This window comes from Trametes versicolor (genome assembly GCF_000271585.1).
Source record: "Trametes versicolor FP-101664 SS1 unplaced genomic scaffold TRAVEscaffold_8, whole genome shotgun sequence".
NCBI lineage: Eukaryota > Fungi > Basidiomycota > Agaricomycetes > Polyporales > Polyporaceae > Trametes > Trametes versicolor.
Window position 1 is genome coordinate 1,005,032 of NW_007360328.1, and position 19,931 is coordinate 1,024,962.

General features: G+C 56.1%; 8 protein-coding genes across 8 annotated transcripts; 1 reads left to right on the plus strand and 7 right to left on the minus strand.

The window, feature by feature from the left end:
• Positions 1-521: 521 nt before the first annotated feature.
• On the minus strand, positions 522-4,419 carry TRAVEDRAFT_49401 (uncharacterized protein; the record flags this gene model as incomplete). Its single annotated transcript, XM_008042048.1, has 8 exons — positions 522-1,074; positions 1,126-1,671; positions 3,146-3,177; positions 3,232-3,366; positions 3,419-3,712; positions 3,765-3,944; positions 4,007-4,265; positions 4,322-4,419. The coding sequence occupies 8 exons, from the start codon at positions 4,417-4,419 to the stop codon at positions 522-524; spliced, it is 2,097 nt and encodes a 698-aa protein (XP_008040239.1).
• A 1,654-nt stretch (positions 4,420-6,073) lies between these two features.
• TRAVEDRAFT_21704 (uncharacterized protein) lies at positions 6,074-7,168 on the minus strand (the record flags this gene model as incomplete). The annotated part of the gene is made up of 6 exons (XM_008041831.1): positions 6,074-6,319; positions 6,373-6,446; positions 6,504-6,609; positions 6,638-6,865; positions 6,921-7,081; positions 7,144-7,168. The coding sequence occupies 6 exons, from the start codon at positions 7,166-7,168 to the stop codon at positions 6,074-6,076; spliced, it is 840 nt and encodes a 279-aa protein (XP_008040022.1).
• Positions 7,169-8,572: 1,404 nt separating this feature from the next.
• TRAVEDRAFT_49403 (uncharacterized protein) lies at positions 8,573-9,494 on the plus strand (the record flags this gene model as incomplete). Its single annotated transcript, XM_008042049.1, has 7 exons — positions 8,573-8,714; positions 8,766-8,845; positions 8,906-8,982; positions 9,040-9,112; positions 9,165-9,278; positions 9,329-9,370; positions 9,420-9,494. The coding sequence occupies 7 exons, from the start codon at positions 8,573-8,575 to the stop codon at positions 9,492-9,494; spliced, it is 603 nt and encodes a 200-aa protein (XP_008040240.1).
• Positions 9,495-10,049: 555 nt separating this feature from the next.
• TRAVEDRAFT_21706 (uncharacterized protein) lies at positions 10,050-12,053 on the minus strand (the record flags this gene model as incomplete). The annotated part of the gene is made up of 6 exons (XM_008041832.1): positions 10,050-10,307; positions 10,355-10,599; positions 11,079-11,455; positions 11,510-11,724; positions 11,776-11,842; positions 11,902-12,053. The coding sequence occupies 6 exons, from the start codon at positions 12,051-12,053 to the stop codon at positions 10,050-10,052; spliced, it is 1,314 nt and encodes a 437-aa protein (XP_008040023.1).
• Positions 12,054-12,876: 823 nt separating this feature from the next.
• On the minus strand, positions 12,877-13,517 carry TRAVEDRAFT_84790 (uncharacterized protein; the record flags this gene model as incomplete). The annotated part of the gene is made up of 2 exons (XM_008042374.1): positions 12,877-13,200; positions 13,248-13,517. Coding segments are annotated over 2 exons (594 nt in total), but the record flags the coding sequence as incomplete, so codon positions are not given.
• Positions 13,518-14,161: 644 nt separating this feature from the next.
• On the minus strand, positions 14,162-15,021 carry TRAVEDRAFT_49406 (uncharacterized protein; the record flags this gene model as incomplete). The annotated part of the gene is made up of 5 exons (XM_008042050.1): positions 14,162-14,561; positions 14,614-14,668; positions 14,736-14,798; positions 14,853-14,924; positions 14,976-15,021. 5 exons carry the CDS (start codon positions 15,019-15,021, stop codon positions 14,162-14,164), a joined length of 636 nt encoding a protein of 211 aa, XP_008040241.1.
• A 1,240-nt stretch (positions 15,022-16,261) lies between these two features.
• TRAVEDRAFT_79856 (WD40 repeat-like protein) lies at positions 16,262-17,569 on the minus strand (the record flags this gene model as incomplete). Its single annotated transcript, XM_008042375.1, has 5 exons — positions 16,262-16,338; positions 16,455-16,873; positions 16,927-17,071; positions 17,124-17,256; positions 17,306-17,569. Coding segments are annotated over 5 exons (1,038 nt in total), but the record flags the coding sequence as incomplete, so codon positions are not given.
• A 305-nt stretch (positions 17,570-17,874) lies between these two features.
• TRAVEDRAFT_49408 (uncharacterized protein) lies at positions 17,875-19,494 on the minus strand (the record flags this gene model as incomplete). The annotated part of the gene is made up of 8 exons (XM_008042051.1): positions 17,875-18,612; positions 18,670-18,711; positions 18,769-18,882; positions 18,930-19,011; positions 19,068-19,144; positions 19,197-19,276; positions 19,337-19,411; positions 19,464-19,494. 8 exons carry the CDS (start codon positions 19,492-19,494, stop codon positions 17,875-17,877), a joined length of 1,239 nt encoding a protein of 412 aa, XP_008040242.1.
• Positions 19,495-19,931: the final 437 nt, after the last annotated feature.

The window sequence follows — 19,931 nt, forward strand, 5'->3', positions numbered from 1 at the left end:
TCACGACAAACGCAAATGGTACAGCGTCGCAGGTCGAGGCGCAGGGTGTGGTTAGCTGGGGGTGGTAACGGGGATATCGGCAAGGCGAGAGGCAGACTTACTTTGTCTGCTCTGTTATTCGATTGCTTCCGTTTCGCTGTAAGACATCGTGCAGCTCCCCAGAAGCTAAGTGAGGCGTGTGCTTCTTCGCATTGAGGTGTCTGCAGGGCGTGCGTAGATGCGCGGATTGACCATGGTAGAGGTAAAGAATGAGTACGAAAGAGAGAGACCAGGCAGTGAGTCGAAGATTCCTCACGCGATAGGACAGGCGCTTACAGCGCTCCACCCCGGGCCGCCCCCACCGCCCGCCGAATGAAGACTTAGCCAGGGCGTCGGGCGCGACCGTATGTCAAACACCGTGTTCTCTATCATATTCACTCCGAGTCTTTGGCATAATCATACATCATATTGTGCTTCATAGTCGCATACATTCGCAGCATATAAAATGGTGAAACCAGTCAAGCGGGCTGCTACTTACCACCCTACGCCGTACCATCTCGCGGGACTCGTTCAGCTCCAAACTTGCCTGACTCCATAAACCGCCTCGTCCGCCGTAGAACGAGCAGCTGCTTGCAGTAGACGCGGAGCTGCGCTTCCAGGATCACACGTACAGCTTGGACGGGATACAATGTGAGGGCTGGAGGCGTAGCAACCTCGGGTGAGGTCTCTTCGAGTTCTTCCTGTAGGGTTACTTGCAGCAGCGCGAGTCGATCGAAAACCGAAGAGAGGGGAGTGTGACGATAGAAGAGTGGGGAAATTGTATCGCAAAGCGGCTTCGACGCGGGCGCACAGCTCCGCGCTGGCCCGGCGGTCCGACGAAAGTGATCGAGGGTCGAGGAAAGATTCGAGGTGATAGAAATAGCACGCTGCACCTCTTGGAGGACGTGTTGCGCGGAGTCTGAGCTCGCATTGGCGAAGAAGGCGACGATTCGGTCGAAGCGAGGGGGGTTTGTACGGAGACGGTGGTCCGAGTATACGCGGGCGTTGTCTAGCACTACAAGACCTGCAACGACACTACTCTGGATAGATGCAACGCTATAGGCGCGTCAGCGCGAGAAGAGACGTAGATGTGAAGCGGGTGCTTACCGTGCTACAGCCACCTCGACGTGGAGGCCAACCTCGCGCAAAGAAACAAGTAACTCGCGGCACAAATGGTGTATGTCTGATAACACCCCACCCGCTCCATCTCCTTTAGGGCCCTGCGGGTGCCCAGATTGGAGAGCAATCGCGCCGTCGAAGACAAAGGCGAAACGGGCGGCTCGCTGAATGGAAGAGACGATAGCGAACATCTCCGGGGTAGGTGCATAGCGAGTCAACTGGTCTAGGAAGGTTTGCTGTGCGCCGCTGACCTGCTGAAGCATGAGGGCGCTATCGCGGTAGCTCTCCGGAATCGAGGGGCACACAAAGGCGAAGGCGGAAACGGGCAGGACCAGGCATGACATCGCGGTGGCGCTTTCGAAGACCGAATCCATCGACGCTTGGATGTGGATGGATGAAGACGCCGTACGAAGGCCTTGCATGTACATGGAAAAGAGGGCGTATGGGAGGTATATGACCAGGAACGGGAGGACAAAGGCGAACAGGGCCGAAAGTACCAGGATCCACGAGACGCGCATGGTTATGATCCAAGCTCTGACGCAAATGTCGTCAGTGTATGCCGGTGAGGCAAGGGATGAGACTCGCTGCGCACCGTTGTCCGAGGTGTACGATGTCAAGAAGCAGGAAAGAGATACATCACCCCGTGGTGTGTGCTCGGTTTGGTAAAGGGACACGTGACTGTGCGGACACCTCGAGGCCTGCTGCCTCCCGTGGAAATTCGTCACCGACGACGCGAGTTTCACGCTTACCGATTGCGCCGCCACTGTGCGCGCGCATGCGTCCCGATGAAGAGGACTCAGGCTTGTGTTACAAGAGGCTCACCGCACGGCGTCCGGGCGTAGCCTCAACCACATAGCGGTCGAACGGCCACCAAACGACCGGAAGTCGATGCCTGTGCGCGCACCAGTGGCCGAAGAAGCGGCTACATAGGATGTACCGATAGGGTGTGGAACGGCGACGAGAAGGGCGATATGTTGTATCGGTACCCGGTTTTGCGCATGAAAAATCTGTGTCAATGCGCTAGGACGCGCAGGGTGTATGCGCCGAGGCATGTGAGTCTTTCGCATGCTTCCTGAGCGATGTAGGTGCGATATCGATGTGCGAGGGGCCCGAGACGTTTGCCGACTTGCGCCTGGCACGCACCTAGCCGAGGTCGTCGCGCGTGTGTGATGTCGATAGGATAGTCGAGGGGAGTTGCGCGAGATTGGATGTATGAAGGGCCGGGACGGGCCCGACCGCGTGCGCTGGACGCGTCTTCGAACGCGGGCAACCTGCGAATACGATGCCTTCAGAGCAGCTCGCGATCGCGTGCACGTGCGCTACGAATGCACTGACCATGAGAGCATACAACCACGTTGTGGACCAGCACGAGCGACGTAAGATATGGGGTACGCACATGGACGGAAGTCGGCGAGGATGTCTTTGTCTCCGGACGAGCTGGTCATTGAGTTACGGATCCGTCTCTCACCAGAAATGGCCGCCTAGTATGCATTTGACATAAATACACGTCTATCGTCAGGCAGTTGGCAAGATAGAGACCATAAAACTTACGCGCCTAGGGGGTCCGATCCAACCCCTCTGAACATTATGAACGGCCCTGCATAGAGTGTGAACGTGAAGGGTGAGAGCAGTATTGCTTTTTTGCAAGAACAGAGTGGTGGTGGCGGCGGTGGTGGTGTTGGCCGCAGCGGAAGACTTAGGAACAGGCAAGCGCTCCTGCGCGTTGGGCGGCAAGTACCGCCAAATCGGGAATTATTCTATTAGCGCCTCGGTACCTGGAATACCTCGAACTAGCCAATCACTGACGCCTCACTCCTCGACGCCCGAAATGAATAAGTCCTCGCTGAGATCACGTTAACACCACGATTTGTATTCACGTTTTGACCCGATTACCAGTATACAAGTACATCATACAGTGCGACCCATCCTTACGTCCGCTGCAATCTCATTTGCCTAGGCGGAGAAGGCTCTGCCGAGTAGCTCGCTTCCGCGGAGGAGACCAACGTACTGCTCCAGAGTCTCGACGATCGGCTCAGAGAGCTACAATTGTTCAAGTTCAGCTTCAAAATAACATGTCTTGACCAAGGCGCTGACCTGTAGCATCTCTATGCAGCTGGCGCGGATACGCTCGTACCCTTCGAACGCCTTGCTGAACAGGCCGACAGGAACCTCCTGCCCATCTGTGCCCGCAAGCGTCGGGGGAGTGGCCAATGCGGAAGCCTCGAGCTCCTATAAACGCACAAAGTAAGCAATATACGCCACGCCGAGTGGTGCCACATACTCGGAGTAGAACGAGGGCGACGTTGTGGGGGACCTTCTGGGAGCGGATGCGGTCGCGGAGGGCGTCGTATTTCACGAGCTCCCGCTCGAGTTCTTCGAGGGGAACCTGCTCGGTGGGAAGACTGCACCACGCGACTCCGTCCTCGATAGCGAACTTCACGGACTGCTCCACGATTGACGAGCGCTCTTGGGAAAGAGCGGAGAGAACTCCGAAAGGCGGCCGCGCCTCTTGCTCGATTTTGTCCCTCGTAAGCTTTCGAGCGCTCAGCATCTGCTGGCAGCGCTTCGAATCGCGCTACAGATAGTGTCCAATCAGCAAAGGGTCGCGAATGTTGCTTGTTATTTACCTCGTACGCGATGACATAAAGAGCCGGCTTCATCATCTTGAACAAATCCTTGACTTGATCACCTTGAAGGGCCAATTGCTCGCTGCACAGAACGAGGTCCGGGAGCGACTTGCGCATGAAGACGCGGTCTGCGAGAGCGAGTCGACCTTCGCTCGCGAGACGGTCCTGGATCGTGGTGCACTGAAAGGTAAGGGCGCAGTTTAGTTACAAGATGATCGCGTGAGCATACTACAATGACTGACCTCATCGAGGAGGGCGGTCATGCGACGATTGGAGTCAAGGGCTTGTATGATCATGGAGACAAGGAGCTGCATGGAGATGGACCTGTGAGGACCATCGCCATCACCCCCTTCCGCGTAGAGATGCTTGAGGTTGTGCCCAGCGCTCTGTAAGTCGTACTTGACCTTCTGGCGATAGTCTTTGTTGACACGCGCCAACCGAGTTGCGAAGACGCGAGCCCACTGCTGCGTCTCAGCGGCGAGCGAATAAGTGTCTTGCAACCTAGGACGACATGAAAATAAGCCGCGAAGTCGCGCGGAGGAACAAAGGGTACTGACTTGGCGATGTCTTTGTCAAATACTACGACGTCTTCGCGCACTCCGTCCTCCCGAGCCTGAAGGTGGCTGAGCGCCTCTTCCAATGAAATGATGGACATCGGTGCGCGGTATCCCTGGGATAGACGAGTCTTGGGCTGAGTGGCGCGGGTGGATGGTGAATGCGCGAGGTTGGTGAGGTAGAGCGGGTCAAGATGCTCGCCGTGTGCCACTCAATATAAGTCCTTCCACGCGGTTCGCAACGTGCCCACGTCCGGTCACGCCGCCGAGTGGGCCGTTATACAAAAGCCATAACATAGCATATATGCAGCAATACGCACCTAATATGCGCTCAAACCGATCGCGGTTGCAGGAGTAGTTTACAGAATTTTGATCATACGCATACGCGCGGGTGTCAACCCTCCGCGCCCACGGTGTAGAGCGAGAATCGAGCTAACACCAGTCCTGCGTCAGACCCGTGATGGCGCTGTTTGAGTTCCACTGACCTTTGAAGAGGGATGCTTTTGCGAGCATTCTGGTGGTGGTAGCCCATATGTGTGGGACTCCTGCATGCGAAGCGAGCGGTGTTGCAAGCTAGTACGCCGGCAGACTCGCGGCCATTAGTGTCGCGCGCTTCACTGCTGCGCGGCAACGCTCTGTGTCAGATCTCGTTCGGCGGATACGTCCGACCCAGCCCATCAACGCTCAGCAACGCTCAACAACGTTCAACTTCAACGTCGCTCTCTCCGCTCCTTTGCTCGCGCGGCCGCCCCCCGCCCCTCACAAGAATACTACCTACGACCGACCGCTTCCACTCGTTTCTCCGTACATCGCTATGAGTAATACCCCATCCGTGGATATCCCGGAAGCCTCGTGAGTATAATCCTCGCAAAATACTCTCCTGACTACGGTAACTGAGTCTATCTCTCAGAGGGATATTCGTAACCGACATTGCTTTCCGCTCCAGCCTTGAAGAGCGCGCTCACTTTGACGCCCTTCGAATTCGGCTTACGATATTGTCCAGCGCGTACAAGGATGTGGGAAGCGTTGTGGATTCACTGCGCAAGGTGCATAAGGGGTTAGAGGGTCAAGTGCGTGATTTAGAAAAGTATCTCTCTACCTTGGCCCCTCAAATCGAAGGAGACGAGATTCCGATGCCTCGCCAGCCTCCGGCTTTGCCAACGGCCACTCAGTCTCGGCGCAGCAAGACTGGCTGGCGTTCGAAGCGCAGGATCTCGGTAAGCCTGTTCAGCAATTCCGACGGCTGTAGCTCACTCGCGCAGAATCTCTTCAAGGGCTTTTCTCGCAAATAAACCGCTCGGCATATATCCCAAGATCCTGATCTCGTCCTTTCTCGCCTTCTCTCTGCTCCCGATGTCGCAGTTGCTCTCCCTTCCTACGTTACGTTACTTCACTGCTTGCATCGCCCTGCTTTCATGCTTACCATCGTGTCATTGCTGCTGTCTCTTCGTTTGTTTGCTCTCTAAACCGTACTGTCATTACACCGTCAATGCCTCAGCTCTATCCACTAGACCCGGAGAATATATAGCTCAATGCGTAGCTCCCCACGACGTGCAGGCACTTAACTGGCATATAAGCGGCAATAGCATACTTAATGCTGACTGAAAAATGAAGGGTGTCCGCGCGGTCTACTATACTCCCCCAGTCACATCCGTACGTAAGGGTCGAATCCACAGACTTGTTAGACAGGTAGGGTAATATACATTGGTATCGAGCAAAGCAAGCAGAGGAACATTTGACATAGTAGGGTGTCGTTCAGATGATGACACGGAACAGCGAAGCAACGAGGAAGATCATCGCGCGCGTGACCCACAGGATGGCGTTGAAAACGAGAGCGAACACAACGAAGTAAGCAGACGACTTAGCCGAGTATTGACCGGCATGAAACATGTATGCGTCGAAATCGTCCGTGGCCTGTTGAGTCATGAAGCCTTCGGGAAGGTATTGAGCGATGAAGCGAAGCTCATCCACAAAAATAGCAGGGGAGACGGGAGTCATTGGCTGTCAGAGTCTTGTCAAAAGCGGCGTGTGCTGATGATTAACAATGAACGCACCTCGCCGGCCTCGCGTCCAACAAGGACAATGCGAGACTCCCCGACATCTTCGAGGCATTCGCGATCTATGAACCCTGCAAGAATAGCTCAGTAGCGTGATCGCCTAGAGAACGAATCGATATCCAACTTACAGACCAGCGCTTTGGCGAGCAGCGCGCGGAGTGTCTCCTCGGGAATAGTCAGGTCAGCGTGGTTGTGACCGGCAGGAAGATGCTTGGAAGCGGTAAGCGGTTGGATCTTCGGACCCGTGCGGGACAGAACTCACCGTAACCAAAGAAATACGCAGTGCAAGAACGTCCAAGATGAAACCAGAAGTAGTGGTAGATAGCGATAGCGGGGAGGGCGAGTGGACGCGCGATGCAGCCGTTGGATTGAATACGCCAACAGACATGTTTGGCGGCACAGGGTCGTGGTTGCCGAACGAAGGAGCACGAGAAGCCCGGTTCAACGCGATGCCGCCTACGTCGTTATCCGTCAGAGCGATGAACTCGCACTGCGTGGAAGTAATCAGCGACTTGAAAATGTTTTAATGAACAATGAGCACGTACTTCACTTTCCGCATCAGCCATTTCAACATCGGAACTAGGTTCAGGTGCTACGGAGGGCAAGCGTGAGGCGTCGACCGCCTGTTCGTGTACCTCATCCAAACCTGGAGGCATAGGAATATAGACAGCGGCTTGGGAAAACCAGGCGAGAACTTGCTGGAGACCTACAGAGTGAAAGAAAGGGTGATCAGCGACCAACGGCAGGCAATGCATGAGAGGTGCATACGAGCGTGATAGGTAACATGCGGCATGGTCGAAAGTGAGCCTGAGGAAGCTACGCGAGCAGAGGTGGGGGAGGATTCAGTGAAGCTGGGGGGGAACGGGGAGCTGAGAGCAGGGTGTGTACAGAGAAGCCATGATATATGCCAGGGGGATCTTGAGGACAAAGAACTGAGGGATGGCTTCTTCGTTGGTAGCGTGGCTGGGTGAGGAGGGAGGGGAGCGTCAGGAAGCGAGCCCGCAGCTCGGGATACGACTCCCCAGGGCTTCCGGCGGGGTTAAGGTTGACGGACCAACAACTAGAAGCGGGAAGGCAGAATTATGCACCAGTCGCCCAAACTTGGTCGGTCCCGTTACGTTGTGACATTACTTTGGGTGGCGTGGGACCGGCGTCTAGTGCGTTCGTGAGGATTCGTGTGACCTTCGGTGCAATCTGGCTCAGATTTTTCACCACGAAATCTGGCCCGAGCGCTTGCCACAATTTTCTTCCCATACCCCGACTAGCACAAAGGCCCGAATCGTCGCCGCCCAGGTCAACATCCAGGTCAACGCTCCTCAACCATAATCGAGGACTGTTTATTAATCACCTCTCAATACAGATCGTGCCACCGCGACCGCGTACAGATCGTGCCACCGCGACCGCGGATCTGAGAGGCCCGCGGCGCATACGTCGAGACGTTCCCGGCCCGACTTGTACGGAGGGTGAACACGCAGCTTCGGCCTGCATCACCCCCTCCACGCAAGATCCAAGGTGTGATACATGGTCTCGTGCTCGTGAAATCCTCCACGACGCTGCTGATCGCACACTCTCTTTTGCAGCTGTTGGCGCCGTAAAGTGCATGGCCTTGGGCTACACGCTCGCGGCAAGCCTCAGTCCGACTCGCTCTCGTGTTGTCTGATGAACCCCTGCTCAACGCGCCTGGTGGGCCAACCGCCAGCTTCGCTATCCCGCGTCCCCTTCAGCTCGTCTTGTTGGGTGGCACTCACGGCGACTCGTCATGCCTCGCGCCCGGCCCTCATGTTGGCATCGTGGTCAGCTATCGCCGTTCTTGCAACCCCGCCGCGCGTCTGGGTCTTCATATCCGGGTACGTCGTGTTCTTGTGTGCCACTCGGGAATTTCCTGAATGGTTGTCCATTCGCAGCGAGCCTATCCCGTACAAGAGGGGTCTATGTCGTCTCCAGGGCACCATGACACGGTGCGCGACTGTTCTCCGCCGAAGGGGTGAAGCACTCGATCGCAGATGTGATGAAAGCAACAAACGAAGCCTCGCGCGCATCTCGTGTCCAGCACAACAGGAATCGGAAGGTGCCACTCCCAGCATTCCTGTCGTGCTCTTGAACACTCTGTCGGGCCATCGGTTCTCTCTCCATCCCTCCTCTCGACGTCGCATACGCGCCACTCCCCAATCTCGACCAGGATACCTCGCGGTCCGCCATGGAGCAGCACGACAGGGACAGCCGCACTCCCGAGTTCGACAACGCCGCCGCCCTTAAGGCCCATTGCGCACAATACCCCAAACACGACGTCGCAAAGCAGGACCAAGAGTCTGTTCTGTATATGGACGTCGAGCGCAAGAGTGCGTCCTACGCTATCTGTTTCGATCACCACATCGCTCACGACCTCACAGTCTGCGCACAATTTCGAAATGAAGGCGCTATGTACGGGCCCAGATACCGCAGCTACATCTTGGATGCCGTGATACGAGAGGTCCGTGTCTGTTGGCCGGGTATGTGACGGGCAGTACCTACCGTTCAATGATCCATACAGGTCCGCGCGCGCCGTCTGTTCTTTGACCCAGAGCCATACCCAACTCGCCTCTGGATCACGCTGACCGGTGATTCTTTGTACGTTCCCCGCCGCCATATTTCTGACGTTCTTTCGTTAATTCGCCTTGATCACAGCTACAAGGAGCTAGGAGCATTCCCTCTGTACGATGCCGATCACCCGCGTATGAGATACATGACGATCAAGAAGGTGAGTCCATATATGTCATTCTAAAAGTTCTTTTGAAGACGGATTCCGGCAGCTTCGCAAGCATTCTCGTATCTTACTCGAGGTCGCCAGCGAGATCCATCGCACGTTCTCTGAGTTTCATCCCGAGCATGCCTCCATTGATGACGCGAACGACCTCCCGGGTGTTGTGAGTACTTCCCGCTCGATAACAAATACCTTAACCTCACAACGAAGTAGACCAGGAGTCTCTGCGACGATATCAACCATCTTCAAGCACAGGTATGTCAAGCCGCCGTTTCACGTCGCTAGTCGCTAACGTCGTTGTCAGAACGCCGAACTCGAGCTCGAGTTGAACTTCGAGGAGGCTGAGAAGCAACGCCTGCTCGAACGCTTGAGTCTCTAGGAGGTGCCGTCTACAGCAGACCTCGAGGTACATAGGTGGCAGGTGGTTCAGTGCAGGGTGGAGGATGTCGAATGCTAAGGTCTCGTATATCGTGAGTTACTGAATGCGCCAATTCAAAATGTTTCTTCCTTCGACGTATTTGCAAGCCTCTCGTGTGCTCGAGCACAATCCCGGCATAACGAATTACAAGTGTTCTGTTCATTCGTGGCTATCAAGCCGGCCGTGCGGACACCAGACATGCAAAACTAACTCGTTCCCTGTATGGTGCGCATGTATCTATCGGTATCGCGTAACTGAACTGTTTTAGGAGCATATCCCAGCTGCAGTCGATGGCGAGGCACGAACCCTCCGCGTTCTGCCGGAGCCCGTTGAGTTGCTGGAGAATGTGCATGATCGTTCATGACTGGTAGCGCGGGGCGAGCGGCTTTCTCGTCTCGACGACTTACGTAGTACGGGTACTTCGGGTGCAAACTCGCCACGGCAGGCAGCGCGGAGGGGGGCTTTTGTAACAGGGATGAGCTCGTCAATGGATCGCGAGACCTTGTGCATGTGCGCCTATAGGTTGTGCGTGGGCTGGCGGAAGTAGTCGACGTGCGCGGTGAGCAGAAGGACGGGCAGGGTGCACTCCGTGCCACCGCCGCCGCCGTTCATAACGCCCTCTCCCTCGCCCGCAGGGCTCGAGGGTGTGGGGCGGAGAATGATTACGCACAGTGCGCTGTGAACACGAGGTTGGGTGTGACCGACACCAGACGCATGGGTGCCCGTCTCGCTGCCCAGCTGCCCAAAGGAGACGTCTACAGGCCCCGCGGAGCACTGGGATGAAAGCGAGACGTCGGGATTCTGCGGGGGAGGTCCGACACGAAGAACGCGTGCAGCGTGCGCGCGAGGGCGGCTTCTGCGTCGGTCATGGGCGAGGCGGGTGGCAGGCCCCCTGTCGGCTTCGCGTGTCGTGCGCGCGGATCCTCGTCTGCGCGGGCCGGGCGCAGCAGCTCCCGCGGAGACGAGCACTCGAAGAGCGCGAGCCGGGCGAACGGCGAGGACTTGAGGCTCCAGCGTGCTTGCGCTTGCGCTTGAACACCGGCCCCTGCGCCCGGGGGCGCTGTCACTGAGCGAAGATCGACGCATGGAAAGGATGTCGCCGAAGGGATGAGAAAAGGGTGCGGGGTGTGTGAGCGAACGAGGAAACTCCAATGTCGATTCGACAGGAGGACGAGGCTCTGCCCGGCTTGAATCGCCTCCAGGGCTTTTGCTCGGTCTCCATTACAGGGGAAGCGATTCGACGACCACCTTAAACTTGAGATGGGCGGGACAACAATGTGTATCTCTCTCGTAACGCTATCAAACCTCCATCAGACAAAGGAAGGGTTGATGCATATCCAGCGATTCTGGTTCAGGAGAGGGATAATGGCATGGCAGGGCGTACAAGAAATGTCATTCTGTAGACTTCAACATGATGCGAGGTACAGGACTGATACTGCGGGTATTCGGCGGCGTAGTACAGTCGTCCAGGAACTCTCTGATCAAGGCGCTATTGGATGGACTATGAGCGAGGTATCCACAGAGACTAGGTGCCGTGAAACTCACCGTCCGAGCATCCAGGTACAGGCGACCGCCCCTTCCCCTGCAGCTTCTCGCGCCTCTTCGCGCGACCATTGTACGTGGTCATGGTTGCCTTCGTCACCCACGATGGCTCCCGGTTGGCGCAGAAGTTGAGAATGTACCCCTTGAGATAGGGATGCGGATGGGATAACTCAATGGAAAGCCATTGGGCGGTTGCGGTACGAAGCCAAACTTGCTGAACGCCGTTGGGTGACGAGTGCACATACAGATCGCTGAAGCACGCGGCGGGAATGTCCGGAGGGATGAGAAGGAGTTCTCCACTTGTCGATGCAAACCAGGTGGTCTTCTCGCCTCTACTACGGATGCCACGTTGATGACGGGAGACGTGCAGGTCGCGCGAGCTGGCAAGTCAACTATCAGAACTATCAAGTGGTTAGAGGCGACATAGTATGTACCTCTGGCCATCGGAAGTATGTGCTGAGATCTCCTGATGCGGGACAGGCGGGACAGGCGGGGGGACCTGAGGTTGAGGCAGGGAAGATGACGCGCCGCCGCGAGCTGCGGAGACGTCCTGAGCGTTCGTGTTGAGTAGGCCTGCCGAAGCCTCAGCGGGTGTTTGTTGAGCGGCGGATATCGTTGGAGGAGAGGAAGCGGTGGAAGTCTGAGGCGCCTGATTGAATGACATGAATATGTGACCGTGAGTAGAGACTGGAGAGCGTACGATGTTCACCCTAGGAGGCACCGAGGTGCCACGAGTAGGCTTAGCACCAGCATGGTCCGTAGGTGGCCTTAGAAGTCCGATTAACCAATGAATCAACACATAGAATCATGGATGAGTATTGCTCACCCTTGGATCAACCGCTGCTGCTGAACTAAATGGCGGTGCCGTAGAATTACATACGATGGTTTGAGAGGTTTGCCCTCGTCGCTTTCGAGTAAATAGGCGGGAAACGGGGTGTACTTGGCGTATATAGTTATAGGCTTGTCGGGCTCAAACATGATGGCCTGGGGCGGGGTTGCGTCGAGGCTGTTGAGGGAATGCAGGATCGAGAAAGACCGCCGCAAGCTTACCGGGACGTACCTACTGCTTTATACATGTCAGCGAGCCAGTGTTGTGTCAAAGGATGATTGAGAACAGGCTGCGCGGAGGATGTGGAGGGTACAAGCTTTGTTGAGACGTGGCGAGGGAGTTGACTCGAACTGAGAGACCAGGGGAGGAGATTGCCGTACCAGATTTGAGATAATCACATCGTGCGGTGAGCGGTCCGTAGATCCGTTACGGTGGTACTAAACGTGAGGAGTGTATATTCTAGACTGGCCCGCAGAGGCTGGAGACCGACGAAGACCAATACCGGCAGACGCGGAAAAACGGACACATACTAGAATTACATTATGATCAAGAATCGTGATGGACGGCAGTAGCTGAGGAATATAAAGGAACGACGCCACAACTCGACCGGACGAAATGAGGTCAGTACAAAGGAGCGCGTGGTATGGGCGAGGGGTTGGCGTGGTGGAATGTGGACGGAGAACAGAAACCGGATCAAACTTGAGCCAGGCGTGGGATCACAAAGGAAGATATTGGGGAAGGCGTCGACGTCGGAGGGCGGGCCTCAGAAGTAGAGACCGAGGCGGTTGTGCTTGCCGTTGTAGTCCTTAGCGAAACTGGCAGGTAGCACCTCGTCAAGACAGCTGCATGGAGAAAGGGGAAGCATGATACATACCTGAGCATGGTCTGGTCGTGAGAGAAGTCGTAGTCGACCTCCTGTACGCGCAGCTGCTTCCGATCATAGGGATGGAGGGCCGCAAGCCAGGTTGGGCAGTACGCGTTCTTGGGAAGACCCTTGACGGGAGGACGCCGTTTGGACGTCTTAACCGAGTAGAAACGGCTGTGAGGTTGTGAGCCGGGGCTGTTCTTGTCCACATCGTTCAGGCGAAGACGGCGGTAGAGGCTGTCGAAGACTCGCAGCCATGCGGTGATCAGCGGGTTTCGCCATTCCTTCTTGAAGACCCCGTACTGCGCGAATCCTTTCTTGTGGTCGGACTCGTCAGAGCTCATGCCTTTCGGGCCAAGGGCCATCAGCATGGGGATATGACGCCGAAGGGGAGCATAGGCGTGGGCAACCTGGAGGCGGCGGTAATAGAGCTACGGCCGAGTAAGCGCGGTTCATCGCAACTGAGGGGCGGACTCACGTTGCGCTGACGCTCTGCCCTGTTGAGGAGGCTCTGTCTGCTCTTAACCTTCTTCGGATCCATCGTCGTGTTTTGCCACCTGGTGCACAGGTACTTGAGATGGCCGCTGAACAGTTCTTCTACTCGATCTTGCGGCGCACGAGGATGAAGCTGCATGAAGTGTTCCACGAACACTTCGATGACGGATGTGTTCCAGGAAGAGTGTGGTGGCGAGTTGAGGTCAGGGAGGAACGTCTGGACAGTGCAACAGGGGCCGTCGTGAGGATCGTAGTCGAGCACAACTTCGTCCTCCGGTAACATCGCTTCTGTAAGCGCATCCTTCGCGCTCTTTCGCTTCATGAGCTTCCGAGTCAGAGCGCGAATCTTGTCCTGCGGCGGTCAAACGCGTCAGCAGTACACAGCTAAAAAGCAAAAGATCATCTTACAGCTAGGAGGACATCATCGGGGTCGCGCTGCGTTGGCAGCCCTTTGAGCTTCGGCTCTTGGGCGCGTCCTCGACGCTGGCGACGGGGGATTGGGACGAAGTCGGGAGGATCCGTGTCCATCGGAGCATGTCCATTCGTCGGCGGCGGGGGATTGGTCGGAGGGGCGCCGCCGCCGGAGGCATCCGTACGCTCAAAGAAGCCTTTATTCTGCAACGTGGAGAAGAACTTGGTCTGTTGGTCCATGATGGCGACGAGTCGCGAGATGTTATGATTCATCTCATGGAGGTCGTTCTGCATGTGAGACACTTGAGTTTGAGTTGCGAACGTCTGCTAAGAGGTCGTCAGATAGGAGAACGGTACCACCGGGTTCAGACCTACGGCGGTTTGCGAGGGGCGCGGCGTCGACTGGTGGCTTGGAGGATGAGTCGCGCGACCCTTGCCTTTCTGCGTCGCGCTGGGGACCCCATCTTCGTTGTCGCTGAAGATGTTCTAATCCATATCGTTCTGATCTTCATCATCTTCGTCGACGACGATGTTCTCTTCAGCGGTGGATGGAGCGAAGGACGGGCCGGCTCCGTGGTGGCTAGAACCCGCAGCCGGGGAAGCGTAGTACTCGCCTTGCCCGTGGTTGTCGATAGTGCCGGGTCCCTGAAGCAGTCCCGCACGATTGGGCACGGCGTTGGGGTACAGATCCTGCGGGTTGAAAACGAAGACCTTCGGAGGAATTGGGGTGAATTGTGCCGTCCCGGACGCAGCTGGAGCTTGAAAGGGATCCTCTTTGCGCCGGCGCCGAGGACGCTTGAATACGGTAGGGATATCCTTTCCCTGCATCACGTCGTCATCGTTGGGATCAAGCTGGGGTGCGCCTCTCTTGCTGGCAGCGAGGATGCTACGAGACGGGGTTTGACGTTACTTCCAGCGCAGATAGTGCACAAACTGACCTGGCGGGAGCAGTGAAGGTTTGCACTTGGCCAAAGACAGCCATACTCTGTTGCGCTGCTAGACACACAACGCGACGGGATAATCAGGCCAATGCAAATACAAATAAAGAGAGCGACTTTACCATTTCCCCGCCCTGCAGCATTCTGCCGTGGCTGGCGGGCGTTCGAGTTTCGCTGCTGAGCGCCTGGGTTCAAGGCAGTGAGCTAGCAGTAAGTATAGAATTTTCTCATGGATTTACCTGGCGGTCTGCCCGCAGGCGTCGTGGATGGGTTCGCAGAGGTCAGGAAGGGGTCGCGATTGATCAGTGCATCTATGAAAGAACATTAAACTCAAGACTCTGCCGATACTCCTTTGCACGTACTGAGAAGTGGACTGGCACCATCTGTATGATTGTTGTGGTTGGACATGTCGAGAACGATACCACTTGGAGAATTTGGAATGTGGGAGAGGAAGGAGAGCTAGGGAAGAGAGGGCAGCGAAGGAACAGCGGGGGTTATACATTCCAGCCACCCAAACATGAGGCTTGAGGCTGGCCGAGCCTGAGGACGAAGACAAACCAAGTGAGTATGTGAAGAGAGACAAACCATGCCGGAGTACAAGTGCCACTCCGAATCGCAGGTCGTAGTCGTATCCATAGCGCTGGGCGCGCAGCCAACGCGAGGCCCCGGTGGCACCGCTCGTATGACGTCACCAGTCGCCCCGTTACCACATTAAAACAGCCGCAGGCCTTCTCTTCCGGGAAATTCCCAACATTCACAGCCCGCCTGAACACACGAGGCTCCGAAGCCGATCAGGAACCATTCATGCACTTCTCGCCCCCTTACACGTCGAAGACAATGGAAGGGCTGTCCTTTCAGGAAACTCCCGTGGCACACCACACCCGAAAGCACGAGGTTAAGATCGCGAGACCCTGGAAAGCAACGCCGAGTGTGATGCGGCGCGGCCGGCCGCAGCAGCGCCTGTCAGAGCAGCAAACATGGTCCGAGTTCTGATAGATATCGAGCCGGTCATGGCAGCGAGCACGCAGTAGATACATATGGAGTGTAGGAGGAATACGAAGACGACGAGTATGTCCGTGCAGCCCCTCGCCCTTACAGATCAGGATGGGCGGGTCCTGGGACGTTGTGTCCATCGCCGGCGACCACCTCAGGCAGCAGGGAAAGAAGGAGCATGCGCAACCAGTGACGAATGAGGTCCTTGAGGCATACCAAAGTTGCGTAGAGGTATTCGGCGACCACGAACGCCCACTCGTAACACGTCGAGCCGACGGTCTCCGCGGCGCGCAAAGAAAACGCACCAGCATAGCGCAGCTATTATCCGTGCACGTAAGTCAACTTCACTAAAAAGTACAGGAGACTGACACGCACATTTGCCACAGTCGCGTCCAACACCGTGGACCAGGGGGTATGGAAGCAAGCCCAGACAGCCCCCAAACAAACCATCACGGTGAGGAATATGGCGAGGATGTCGAGCAGGGTCTTGCGCGGCTGCAAAGTGATTAATAAATATACGGATAGCGAACGACACTGCGTACGACAGACTGCACGAGGTCCGCAACGGACTCGCTTAATTCGCCGCTGCCTCTCTCTTGCGCTTCAATGAGAACGAATTAATATAGATGTGGACGTCTTCGGGTGGATACATACTTATCCTGGCCCTCCAGATCTTGATGTACGTGTTTTGACCGCAAGCGGCAGTACCCGTAGCAACGTAACTGAGTTTGTCTTGGATCGTGGCCTGCATCATGGTGGATATTGACTTCAGCTTTGATTAAACAATGTGGACGCGGCACGTACATCCACGGCTTGGATGACATCCTCTGCCAAAATGCAGAAGGGACGTGAGAACAGTATGGGTCTGATACAAGTCCGCCGCTCACCGCCGTGCTCGAGTTTTTGGCATACCTCACCAGTCGTAGTCTCCCAGATAGAGACCTGACCGGACGTCGACCCGGAAATGATACCGTGCCCCCTGTGAACGTACTTGACTTGCAGCAAGTGCTTCGAGCGTGGCGGTTTGTCGAACTTGTAAGACCTCTTCGCTTTCGCCTTTTTCTGCGGACCAAGGGCGTAAAGATCGAGGCCGTCCTTGACGTTGTACACCGTGATGTATCGGTGGTGAGGGCTGATTGCGGCGCCTCCGCTGAGCAGATACGCGTCAGGAGAAATTCCGCATAGAGCTCGAATTACCTGCATGTTCGGTCTGACGTCCGGCATCGGTATGTGCCATCGAGATTGCTGAGTTTCCGTATCCCAGCAGCTGCATGTGCTCGTTAGGCCAACACCAATGGAATACTATACCGAGCACTTTACCTTATTCCGTGAGCGAGGTAAGAGACCACCAGAGCCGCGCCGTCATCGTGGAATCGCAAGGCGATAGCACGCAACCGCGGATCTTCATCTTCCATACCCTCAGGCGCTGGAGGAGAAGGCAGGACAACGTCGCCAACGTAGTAATCTAGACGTCGTTTGGTCAGCGCAGGCGCACATCCAGTGTAGATGAACCTCACTGGGTCTCTTCTCCCTCGTCACATGCACCTCTTCGCCCATACTGACCGCTAGCCTTCCCGAGTTCGCATCGTAATCGAGGTAATGAATGGTACTCCTTGCACCGAGGTTGATATCGTGCTGCTCGCTGTTATTCTGATGGTGGTTAATAAGGACGCAAAACAACCAGCCGAGCTTTACTTACCAGAGAAAATTCGTGGAATTGCTGCAAAGTCCCGTTGGAGCAGCCGATGATGACGGTGTCAGGAAGGGTAGGATGCCATATGATATAGTCCACGCTGCTTCTAAATAGAGTGCGGTAGAGCTGACGCCCTTGCGAGACATTCCAGATGACAAGAGCGTAATCGTCCCCGCCACTTGCCAGATATGCACCATTGGGTGAGAAAGCGACGCAGTTGATGGTGTCGCTATGTCCGCCTTGCAACTTGTGGAGCTCGACGTAGGCAGAGATAGGGAAACTTGACATCGTAGAGAGTGAAGGCAACAGTCGCAGTGGAGGAGAAAGACAAACACTTAGAGTGGCGTGGACTCGGGGCGGACGCGACCTCGCCGCACGAGCCCTGCAGCGACCATGATTGGCTAACGCAGCGGCCCGGGGACGCGGAAAGCGTGCATGCACGTGATATTGCTATGGCCGAAACTCAAGCGTTGCAAGCGAATCGTAGGGGATGAAAAGGCGAAGTACCAGACATTAGGTTGAATTACGCGGAGAAACCCGTACTGTACAATTACAACATGTGATAGCCAGCATAACTACAAATCCATCCCTTCGTAGAGACGATTGAACTCCTCCGCAGAGCGCTCGTAGTCGATAGGGGTGCCCCGGCCATCCACGGTGCTGCCGTACTCGAACACGCTGTCCTGGTCGTCCACGGAGCTATCGTGGTCGGTGTCGTACTCGACAGCGTAGCCAATCTTCGAGGCGCGACGGCCGGCCCTCCGGCCCTCCGCGGAGCCTTCGTACGTGACGACGCTCTCCTGGTCGTCCACGGAGCCGTCGTAGTCGGTGTCGTACTCGACGGCGTAGCCAATCTTCGCGGAGGCACGACGGCGGGCCTTCCGCCCCTCCGCGGAGCCTTCGTACGCCATGACGCTCTCCTGGCCGTCCACGGAGCCGTCGTAGTCGGCGTCGTACTCGACGGCATAGCCCCTTTTCACGGAACGACCGTCTCCTACCTCCTTGTCGTCGGCGTTGTCGCTTTCCGGGTACGCAAGGCTTCCCTCGTAGTCGGAGACGCCGTCTTCCAGTTCCATTGGACTTTCCCTGTCGATGGGAGTGTCGCCTGCCGAGTGCGTGAGGCTCACGTCGCTATCGGTAAGGCTGATGACGCTATCGGTGAGGCTGATGACGCTGGCCTCGCGCTCCACCGCGGGGCGGTGGTCGTCGTCAGCGGAGGTATCGCCGTCCGTGGCGGTCATTTCATTGAGTTGCACGTGAAGCTCGTCTACTTCATGGTTGAGAACATTGAGGCGAGTGACGAGGCTCGCGTTCTATGGATGGGGTTGAGCTAAGGCAGCTAGAGATAAGATAAGGTGTGATCTACGTACGTCGGCACGCAGTTCCCTCTGGGACTCCAAGTAAGAACGAATCTGCCGTGTATGCGGGATGGTGAGGACGAGTGTATGTGATTACATGATACTGCTTACCGTCTCAGGCAAACGCTTCACCGTAATCATGTCGGCACCAGCGACGTTGGAGGTACCCAGTAGCTCCATAATAGACTTAACGATGGCCGCGAGCGCGACGTACTCGTCAATGGCCTGCTTGCCGTTAGCGTGAGGGTCGAGGGACTAGTTGGAGTGCTTACCGTTTGGCGAAATATGCCATTAGTTCTCTGTGGGAAGACATGGCCAGGACCATACGGAACAAAGGGGCGGAAGGTGGCGAAGCTTCGTGCGCAGCGAGTTAGAAGTAGCAGATGACGCTGAAGGTAGTGTATACGTACAATAAAGCCCCAGCAGGGGTCACATAGAGACGCGGGGAAGCGTATTGGCGGTTCAAGACTAGACGTCCTAAGAACATCTATTCAAACTACGATGAGAGCGCGAACACTTTGGTTGACGGCTGTGCTTACCTCTTCGGCCACGGCAACTCGGATGGCTTTTCGGAACGGAGATGCGCGCGAGACCGAACTTCTCAGCACCTTGCTGCGAACTGGGAACGAAACGAGCATGATAAAACGGGGAATGATAGGGGGGAGAGGCGTAGACATACTCAGGTGAGCAAGGTCGCGATAGGGGATGAAGTCTTCTTTATTCTTAACAGCGTCGTGAAAGACCTGTTGCAGACCTGCGATGAAGACGATGAGACGCAAGCAAGAAGATCAAGAGTCGCAACATACGTTCTTGAAGGTATTGTGGTACGGAGGACATGGTCGAGAGTGAGCCTGAGGAAGCTACGCGAGCAGAGGTGGGGGAGGATTCGGTGAAGCTGGGGGGGGAACGGGGAGCTGAGAGCAGGGTGTGTACAGAGAAGCCATGATATATGCCAGGGGGATCTTGAGGACAAAGAACTGAGGGATGGCTTCTTCGTTGGTAGCGTGGCTGGGTGAGGAGGGAGGGGAGCGTCAGGAAGCGAGCCCGCAGCTCGGGATACGACTCCCCAGGGCTTCCGGCGGGGTTAAGGTTTGACGGACCAACAACTAGAAGCGGGAAGGCAGAATTATGCACCAGTCGCCCAAACTTGGTCGGTCCCGTTACGTTGTGACATTACTTTGGGTGGCGTGGGACCGGCGTCTAGTGCGTTCGTGAGGATTCGTGTGACCTTCGGTGCAATCTGGCTCAGATTTTCACCACGAAATCTGGCCCGA